At 34.3% G+C, this 10,569-nt stretch overlaps 1 protein-coding gene across 1 annotated transcript; it reads left to right on the top strand.

The window, feature by feature from the left end:
* The first annotated feature begins 6,035 nt into the window (after positions 1 to 6,035).
* Positions 6,036 to 10,514, top strand: LOC145042166 (dihydrolipoyllysine-residue succinyltransferase component of 2-oxoglutarate dehydrogenase complex 2, mitochondrial-like). Its single transcript, XM_078990551.1, has 15 exons — positions 6,036 to 6,172; positions 6,556 to 6,637; positions 6,918 to 7,004; positions 7,090 to 7,138; positions 7,250 to 7,277; positions 7,491 to 7,561; positions 7,851 to 7,925; positions 8,020 to 8,075; positions 8,190 to 8,234; positions 8,353 to 8,619; positions 8,705 to 8,799; positions 8,880 to 8,970; positions 9,050 to 9,160; positions 9,246 to 9,440; positions 10,076 to 10,514. Exons 2-15 carry the CDS (start codon positions 6,578 to 6,580, stop codon positions 10,265 to 10,267), a joined length of 1,422 nt encoding a protein of 473 aa, XP_078846677.1. The 5' UTR covers positions 6,036 to 6,172; positions 6,556 to 6,577; the 3' UTR covers positions 10,268 to 10,514.
* Positions 10,515 to 10,569: the final 55 nt, after the last annotated feature.

Genomic DNA, 10,569 nt, shown 5'->3' with positions numbered 1-10,569 from the left:
TAAAATAACTACTAAAAATTAATCTAAAAGCAAACAATAATTAAAAGGGATTTTTATTCTGATTTTGCAAGTTTAGACCAACTTAAGCATTCAACTAAAAATGAATGTAATCAAGATATCCAAAAACACTTTCGTTTAGTTTTGAATCCATCTTTTTCCTATGGTTAGCTCTTGTTTATGGATTAATAAAGTTGGTTACCAATTTATATATAATTAACAATCTTTATCCGATCTACTAATATTTTTACCAATTCATGTACTACTATGTAATGGTCATACACAAGCAAACATAGAATTGATTAATAATGATAATTGGGCCATGTAAGATATATCTAGATAATTATCTGTCACCAAGACAATTAAACAACCACAATTATGTTCTCCAATACAAGTAAAATTGTTACCTTTATTACTTATCTAAGATGTAATCAACCCTAACTCTAGTAATTTAATGTTCACTAAACTACTAGGTAAGAAAGTTCATGCAAATTAATGGTCACTAAACTACACTTAACTTGACTTAATGCAACAAAAATCAAAACTTTAACACGCTAGTTAATGATAATCAAACACACGAATAAAACCAACTTCATAAAATCCATAAAATAATAAGCTAACTCATAGTTTTAAGGTTTCATCTAACCAAACGAAAGTCTACTAATTTAGCTACTCATATCTGAAAATAAACACACAAGTTCATAAGAAATTGACATGATTAAATAAATGCAAACCAAATGTAGTGTTTTAATCATCAAATTCTTGATCTTCAAACAATCTCTCCTTCCAAAGGATGTTTTTCGCACTTTTCTAACCTCCAAACTCGGTTATCTCTCCACAATATGTCTAAGACAACCTTCTCAATCGAATGAGCAAAGGAGTATTGATAGTTTCCAAAAATTGTGTCTCGCATCATGAGAATTAAGTTCTCACATCGTGATCTCGGTAGAATTCGTGTTCGGCAAGGAAACTGCATTCCGTGTAGCTATCTTCTAGAACAATCAATCTCACATCGTGAGATTATATTGCTCACATTGTGAGAACTACAGATTAGCATTTAGCATAAAAATGAAAGTCATCCGAAATTTTGTCTAGTTTTCAAATCATTTTGAATCTCATCAATCGGAGTTACGAGTCATGAAATATGGCCAAAATGTGACGAGGGGTCAAGCTGTCCACTTTTGGTTGCAAAAAACAATTTAAACATTATAAATACCAAATATCTTTGTAATTAACCAAACTATAGCTTAAAATATATTAAAATACTGACTCGAAATGTGTATAAATATGGCACTGTCAAAATACCCCACGCTTATCTTTTACTTGCCCCCTCCCCCCCCCCAAGCAAAACAAATCTTTTAAGTTAAACTTTCATCACTAATATCACATAAGACAATCTATTTAGAACCCAGCCATTACACCAAGACCGCAATGCACAAATTTGTGTCTATGATTCCTAAAAACTTCCCCAATCCTAGATACTCACACTCCTTATGAACATTCACCCCCTAGTTTATACTAAACTCATTTTTGCAACCCCTCAAATCCATCATCATAAATATTTCTTAACCTCAAGGTATTTTTGGTTAAGCTTCCTAAGCATACATATATTCTAAAAAGAAATTACAACTTTGATACCACAATGGAGCTCTTCGAATTCATCTATTCTTTGATATATTCTCTTTGAGTTCTTCGAATTCAACACATTTTGCTTGATTTTTGGTATCTTCAACTTTTGATTCTTCAGAATTTTGATCTTTTGATCTTCATACTTTGATAGCTCCAAAATTCTTACAACTTTTTTTGTAATTTTCTATCTTTTTTAATATCTCACTTTTTTTTGGTCAAATCCTACATGCTTAAGCAAATGAACCTTTATCGGTTAAGGTACTAGTCTAAGTGCAATGACTACATAAGCTCTCCTGAATAGATTTCAGGTACACGCTGCAAAGCTTTTTATGTCATTCAAACTACCAGATTAAATTTCATATCTTATGACTTTTCACTAAGAATGAGAAGCCACAAATATACTATAACATATGTTGGCTTAATTAAACATTTGAGCTTGCATTGGATCATCCCACGGAACACTAGCAACTTAAGTTTTTAATTATCACTAGTTTTTAATCTAAAGCATTTTTTCCAAGTCTTTTTGTTTTTAATTTTCAAAATTTCCTAATCTAGCAAAAATTTTAATTTTCTAATTTAAACTTAATTTCCTTTTTTGACCCCTACCCCACACTTACTTCATACAATGACCTCATTGTATGCACAAAACTATTTAAGCGGTAAAAATGGAGAAAAAAGAACAGACTCCCCTAGTGTAGTAGTGGTGGGATCAATTTCTTGAATGAGTGTGGAAAGTTTGAACATCTTGAATTTGTAACTTGAACTTGGACTTTGATGGTACTTGTGAATGTGCCGAATAAAATGTGAATCATAAACTTGCATCTTCAAAAAGTGTGGTGCAAAAAATCTTCCAAATAATGCATTTCAATGTGGGAAATCATATGCCACATTGTAACGTTGAAAGAAAAGAGTGTAATGAGCGATCTTTGATAACTCACGACGTGAGATTTGAGAGGTCACGACGTGGGTATAGTTAAAATCGAATTTTGAATTGCAATGGCATCTTCCTCACGACATGAGAAATAAAAGATCATGTCATGAAAACTGGGTCTTGGCAAAATACTTTTTTTTTTCAACAATTCTTCTATGTATGTGAACATCCATTGTCTTCTTAACTCATTAAGACTTGTTTTAAGACCCATTTTTATGGAACTCTTTCTTTTCTCTAATCGATCTTCGCACACGAATGTCACCGGTAACCCCACACTAATTAAAAAGTATGGTATTCGATTCTTATCTCTAACTCTCACGACCTTCTTTTCTCTCGTCATTTTAGTAATTCTGCAAACAAAACAAACCATTGGTTGCAAGAAGAAAACCAACATCTACCATTTGGTTACATGTCTTTAAACAATCCAATAAAAACACACCAAAAATAAACAAAGAAAAATTAAATAAAATAAAAGGATATAAATTCTTCAAATATCGGGTTGCCTTCCGATAAACGCTTCTTTTTGTGCGAGTCTTGAGCTGGACTCCCAACTTAATAAACTGTCAATCCGCTTGTTATTATGTAACAACACAAAAACTTAGGTGAAAGTTTTCATTTAATAATTAGAAATAACACCCATATTGCTTTCCAAAAATTCCTTTGCATAACACATTGTTCAAAAGATCAGAGTATCCAAAAGAACTAGTGCGAATACTGGAGAGTGCACACTGCGCCATCAAGTCGGGCCCTTTCCCTTAGAATCTGAATTACCTGAAACACCCAACAAAACTGTAAGCATATGCTTAGTGAGTTTCCAAAAATACACAAATCATATAATCATATAATCATATAAGGTCATGCACATATACACATAAAACTGCCATGGACTCCCTCCATGGTCTTCAACCGGGATGCCATGGGCTACCCCCATGGTCTTATACCCCAAGTATCATGTGCTCCCTCCATGTTCTTCATGTAAATCAATATACACCAAATAATAGACCATTGCATAATTAGTTATAGAAATTTCACATCAAGTAATGGACCGACATTGTTGCCTTCGACCCATTGATATAGTGAGAAGACTCACCTCAATCTGTTGAACACAAAGCTGCTCGACTACTAGCCCACGATCTTACACGGAACAATATACAATACATCCTAATTAGGATTGGGTCACAACTTAGACAAAGGCCTAACATCATAATTTATGGTCCACCATTAAAGCCCAAATGTCTAACTTACATTAATGGGCCAACGATCATAGTCTAAACTATAATAGGCCACATAGCCTAATAAGGTCCAATCATGACATCAATGCCCCAATTAGAACAAAAGTCCAATAACTATGAATAGGTCTAGGCCTAAGGCTGAATAGGGCCCAATAAGCTCGCAATCCCAATGAAGCCTAATTCTCCTATAGTACGTACGCCCAACATACCATATCAGTACACTTAGCTAACTAGACCCTTTGGCCGTACGTGCTGCGTACGTGACCTTACACCCATCGTACAACCATCCTTTGCACAAAAGTCTATTAAGATGTCAAACTTCGGATCTGAGACTATTAAGATGTCCTAGGGTATAAAGTTGGCAACTTTATGCCCTTACATGCCACATGGGTGCCCAATACTTTATTTCTCCCGTTAAGACCACATTTAAGACCTTAGACTCATGCATGGTCTCAATACAACCTTCAAGATGGCAACTTTATGCATCAAGCATGCTCAAGGAGCTTAGATCTAATAATCTATAATCCAAACTTTGGGTAAAATGACTATTTTACCCCTAAATCAACTTGCACCAAAAGCCCCAAAACCAAGAATCCATAAAGGCCCACTTATGGCCCAATTTTCCAAATCGGCCCTAATCCCTATATGTATCTTATCCTAAAGCCCAATACCCCTTTAGACCAATAATTAGTCCTAGACGACTCAAAAGGCCCAAAATACAGCAAGCCCAAAGTCCACTCCGAACGCGGGGCGTACTCTGGAGGTACACGTGGCGTTCCCTCACAAGGTCCAAAACTCCATTAAGAGTTTAATGGTTTAAGCTCTTACGTCTATGCTTTAGATCCAAGGCCAAATGATGATCTAAGTCATAAAGTTCCATACTTTATGACTTTGCATGGCTATAAATTGCTTAATGTACAAAACCCTAAGTTCTTGACCCAATAAGACATCACAATTCTTGCATGGAAGGATTAGAAGGGCCAAAATCACATTTTTATAGTTCGTAATAGCTTTATAATGGATAAAGTTCCCAACTTTATCCATTATAGTGGTCCCAACAAACAAGATCTAGATTTTAAGTCTTAAAGGGACCCAAAAGTTCATCTTTTTCAACTTAATTCATTAAGTACAAGTCTCCAACTTTCAAATATGAATCAAAATGATGTGTAGATGGTTAAAGTTTCCAGCTTTATCCTTAACAAGGTCACAAACTTCCAAGATCTAAACTTTATGCACTAAAATGACCAAAAACTCATAACATCCAAAACTAGTTAGATCTAACAAATGCATCAGCAAGATTCAAACTTTATACCTTTAGAAGATAGATCAATATGAAGAAAGTCCAGATCTACAACCTCTAAGGAAACCAACACTTCTCCAAGGTGCACCATGCATACTCCAAAGCACTCAAAAACACATTCTTTTAGCATAAAAGGCTCAACTAGGGTTAGGGTTTCATGGAAGGGGTGTTAGAGGGGTAAGGCTGAGAATAGAGTGGGTTTGGGGGATTTAAGGAGCTTAAATAGGGCTCAAACCACAAAAATAGGGTTTGGGCATTGATTACTTACGCCCATCATACTTCTGGTATGCCCAACATACTCAAGGGTGCTTTAGTACGCCTAACGTACTCCTTTCTGTACCCCCAACGTATTCAACATATCCCAAAACCAACCAAACTTCAAACGAGCATAACTTCTTCGTTCTAACTCCTGGCATTCTTTATATCCACGGAAAGGTAACGAGAAGCTCTACACATCTATCAAATTATCCTTACCTCAAAACTTTCCGAACAAAAATCCAGAATTCATAAAGAGCCTGAACTGCCACTTCATCGATATACCCCTTGACTCAAAGACACAACCCAAACTCCTGGATTACCTCAATTACATTATCCGTACCCAATTGGGTCTAGATTTCCCTTCTCCAAAGGCTCTAAGCCCTATGATAACCTATCTTCAGACCACAATATCGCGTTACAGTGTTGCAGATCATATCGCGGGTCGTGTTGAGAATTGTCATATCTAATATAAATGACCAAATATATAAATAAATAAACATAATTGACTAAATATATACACAATCTAAATTATATTACTTTTTGAGTTGGTTATCCCTTTTAGAAACTCCCATTTTTTTGGTAATTTTTTTGAAAATTCTCAAATATAAATTATATTTTTCAAAAATTTCAAAAGAAAAGCATATCCATAATTTTATATTTTATATAATTCCAGTCTTTATTGACTAATAATAATTCTAGAAAGAAGCTGAAAAATTGGCTGCTCCCCTGCTTGTCTCCCTCATCATTCGAATAAATTCTTTCCCGTGTATGTAAAAGAACAGCAAGCACGTTACATCTGGAGTTCGTCGTCGCAAAAAAACCCAGGTACACACTCGATTTTGACTCGATTCCTTCAATTTTTCATCTAATCCGTGTAGTGCTATATGCTTTTCTCGTGATGTGCGTTCTAGTTATTTAAAAGATCAAATGAATCTGCAAAAAATCAAATCCTTATTTTGTTTTTTCATCGTATCATCGTGGTTCGAAACCCTAACGGTCTCGCAATTTGGTATACCTGTTTTCTTTTTCTACAACATTGATTGCGATACTTCATTTTAATTATATTACAAATTAGGGCTGGTTTTTCCCTTGATGGTGTTTTAAAAGAGGGTTTCAGATCTTTATACGTGAGATCGAGAACTATGCAATCATTGCGTAGATTAGATTATATTCACTTGTATGGATATTGAATGTTTCATATTGTGTAGGAAACATTAGAGGCAAGGCACGATGCTGGGAATCCTTAGGCGGAAAGCTGCTTCTGCGAGCTCATATAATTTGGTGAATTACGTATGTATGCTTCACCATTTTCGTTTCTGATTTCTTCTTGTTATGAAAACCTGTAGCTTTATTCTTGATACGTTCTATTAGAAGATGTTACATTTCAAAGTAATTTATTCAATTTTTTCTTATGGAAACTTGTCAAATAGAAGAATATTTGGGGAAATAACAAACAGTGAAGCATGAGTAAGGATATGTGTGTATACGTATATGTACACACACAGTATACATGTGTGTATGTGTGTATGTATAGCCTTGCATATACATAACTTGTTTGAATTGTTTCCAGGGCTCTGTACAATCTATAGGGAGGGCTCGGCCTGCATTGACAGGATCCAAGTCCCATGGTTATGTTGAATCAATCTTGGTGCCTGAGGTAATGCATTCATCACATTTTTTTTTTCTCATTGTTTATCATATTAATTTTATTTATTTGTTGATGTCATGTGCCATTATTATAGGCACAAACTCTTGGAAGAAATCATAACCTAGTACCACAAATTCATCAAGGTAAGTTCTTTATTCCAAGTTCCAACACAAAAAGATTTGTTTTTTCACACTCAAAGCTTCTTGCATGCATTAATCCATTACTTTCTTAATCTGTTGCTTAAATTTTTACAGGTGCTCCGGTTTATTCAATGCCTTTAAGGTTTATATACTTTTGTACCTTTTCTCTATCTCCACACACACACACACACACACTCAATAAATCATTTTGAAGAAATTTGAGGGATCATGTTATACAAATTAAGAAAATGGCATTAAACATGATTAGTTTCTATATCATTGATTTACATTGATGCTAAATTGGAATAATCTGTTTTTTAACCTTTCTTTACTTAAACATCTTTATGTTATACAGGAACATTGCATCATCACTTAAAACAGATTTTTCAACACAAATGTGGACCCGATCTTTTTCTTCAGACAGTGGTATGTTTTTTCTTATGGCTAAATGCAAGACAACACATAATAACACACTTTCATTTATTTATATGTTGTAGCATCTTTTTTTCATTTCTTTCTTATTAATCATTCTACTTCAAAAAATCCTTCTCTTTTTTTTTTTTTTTTTTTTTTGTCTAACATTAAAGTACGAGGTTATTATAGGAAGAAATGAAAGTAGGATGCTGTAAATATAATAAACAAATAAATGAAAGTACATTTATCATTTCTTGTGCTTTATAATCACTAAATTATATCCTTTTTTTGTGTTATGAAGGTGACTTGGTTGATGCTGTTGTCCCTTTTATGGGGGAATCCATTAGTGATGGGACTCTAGCAACCTTTCTAAAGAGTATGTTTAAATTGAATAGACAAATTATTTCTCTCTTTCATTTGTATAATTTTTTTTTTCTTTTAATAAAAAACTTTGCTTTTGTTGTTCATAGAACCTGGAGATCGTGTGGAAGTTGATGAGCCAATTGCCCAAATCGAAACTGATAAGGTACTAATGTTCTTTTTTTTTTGATGATGAGGGCATTTTCGTCTTTTGCACATACAAGAGCTTGAGAACAATCTCTGTCTGTAATTATGAGTTCTAAATTTGTTAATCATGCAGGTGACAATTGATGTTGCTAGTCCTGAAGCTGGAGTTATCAAAGAGGTAATTATCCTCCTTGTTAAAATTACTCACATGCCCTTTTAACCTTACAATTTCACATTCCAATTCCTTTCAAAACTTAATACTAAACCAATTTTATTTATTTCTTTATTTATTTCAGTTTGTTGCAAAAGAGGGAGATACAGTGGAACCAGGTACAAAGGTTGCAATAATATCAAAATCCGGTGAAGGTGCAACCACCCACGTGGAGCCATCCGATTCCGACCCTCAGCCACCTACCAAGGCGGCACCTGAGCCCACTCCAGCCAAAGTTGAGAAACCACCGCCCACTCCACCGCCAAAAGAGGCACCAAAAGTATCCTCTCCACCACCTCCAAAACCCTCAGCATCTGAACCTCAACTTCCTCCAAAAGATAGAGAAAGAAGAGTAAGTGTAGTCAAAGTCAAAGTCAAAGTTAAAGTCAAAGTCAAAGTCAAGATTTGTTTATTTAATATTATGGAACTTACTGTAGGTCCCGATGACAAGGCTGAGGAAGCGTGTGGCTACACGTTTGAAAGATTCTCAAAATACTTTTGCTTTGTTGACTACCTTCAATGAAGTTGATATGTACGTCATGATATTATATATATATTTAAATAATTTATATCACATTTTCAATGAGTTAAAATTTATTTTATTTAATTTAGGACAAATTTAATGAAACTTCGATCCGAATATAAGGAAGCTTTCCTTGAGAAGCATGGAGTGAAGTTGGGACTCATGTCTGGATTTGTGAAAGTAAGTTACAAATCCATTGTTTCTTGCATTTTATTTTTTATTTTTTATTTAAATATGGTTGATGTGTATTTTTTATTAGGCTGCTGTTAGTGGGCTCCAAAATCAACCAATCATTAATGCTGTGATTGATGGAGATGACATCATATATAGAGATTACATTGATATCAGTATTGCTGTTGGTACTCCAAAGGTATGTTTCCACTTTTAACCTTTTATCTAGAAATAATATTATCGATATAAAATTAAAAAAAAAATAATATGGTTTTGAATTGTAGGGTCTTGTGGTTCCTGTGATCCGTGATGCTGAGAAAATGAACTTTGCTGAAATAGAAAAGACAATCAATGGTCTAGCTAAAAAGGCCAACAGTGGGTCCCTCTCAATTGATGAAATGGCTGGAGGTTCTTTCACTATCTCTAATGGCGGTGTCTATGGAAGCCTTTTGAGTACTCCCATCATAAACCCTCCTCAGGTATCATCATCATCATCATCATTCATTTTACTTTCCATTTCAATCTTTTTTCTTATTACAACATTCTACTTAAAACAAATCAACCATGTCATTGCTATGATTAGGTAGAGCTTTTAAACTACAATGTCATAATAAGAAAAAAAAGCCAAATAAAATTGTTTTTTTGTTCTACTAACATTAGGGGTCGTTTGATAGTTGCTAATTGAGTCAGATCTAATTAAGTCTATGGACCCGTTTGATAGTTGCTGTCTCGGCAAGTTTACTGACTGGGAAAGAAACCATGCTGTTTGATTGTACATCTGACTGTGCTAAACGATAAAAAATGACCATTCAGTCAAAAAGATATGGTTTTGGAGCTTTCTAGGAAAGATATATCTTACCGGGAAACACACCTTTTTTTATAGAATCAAACAGTCTTTCCGGCCCATTCATCCAGAAAGATATTTTCGAACCTGGAAAAATGTTTATCAAACGGGCCTTGAGTCAGTCAGACACATCCTCTTACGGAACATTTTGAATCTGTTACCAGACTCAGTAAGAGGCATATCGAACAGTCCCTTATGTTGTACATGTCAATAATGGTGTATAAGAAAAACTTTTTTACATTTTAATTTATTATTTTTTTTTGTGTGAAGTCGGCAATATTGGGAATGCATTCGATAGTGAACAAGCCGATGGTTGTTGGGGGTGAAATAAAGGCGAGGCCAATGATGTACATCGCGTTGACTTATGACCATCGTTTGATTGATGGTAGAGAGGCTGTGTTCTTCTTGAGGCGTATTAAGGATGTTGTTGAAGACCCGAGAAGATTGCTTCTTGACATATAAAGAAAGAAAGAAAGAAATGCAAGGAAGGAGATTGTGTTTATTTGTTTTTGTTTTTGTTTTGGTAAAAGCGGAATAAAAACGAGTCCTTGAGATTGTATAACAAAAGAGCCTCGTAGTACTTTAGGGGCTACAATGATTCATTTTGGGATAATATGTGCATTTGAAGGTTTATGTTGTTGGATTTTTTAGGGCAAATGATATATGCTCTCTTGTTGAAAAGGTAAACAATTCTACTTTGAGTTTGTTACATTTTGATTTTCAAGGTAAGACATTTTTCTGTTTCTTTTTTCATTATGTGTTGT

Source organism: Lactuca saligna, chromosome 4 (assembly GCF_052625555.1).
Source record: "Lactuca saligna cultivar CGN05327 chromosome 4, ASM5262555v1, whole genome shotgun sequence".
Lineage (NCBI taxonomy): Eukaryota > Viridiplantae > Streptophyta > Magnoliopsida > Asterales > Asteraceae > Lactuca > Lactuca saligna.
This window is presented reverse-complemented; position numbering and strand designations above follow the sequence as displayed.

Excerpts from the sequence above, each read along its gene's own strand:
- LOC145042166 (XM_078990551.1), top strand. The coding sequence starts at position 6,578 with ATGCTGGGAATCCTTAGGCGGAAAGCTGCTTCTGCGAGCTCATATAAT. Across the intron at positions 6,638-6,917 it reads CATATAATTTGGTGAATTAC|GGCTCTGTACAATCTATAGG; the intron begins GTATGTATGCTT and ends AATTGTTTCCAG. Across the intron at positions 7,005-7,089 it reads AATCAATCTTGGTGCCTGAG|GCACAAACTCTTGGAAGAAA; the intron begins GTAATGCATTCA and ends CCATTATTATAG.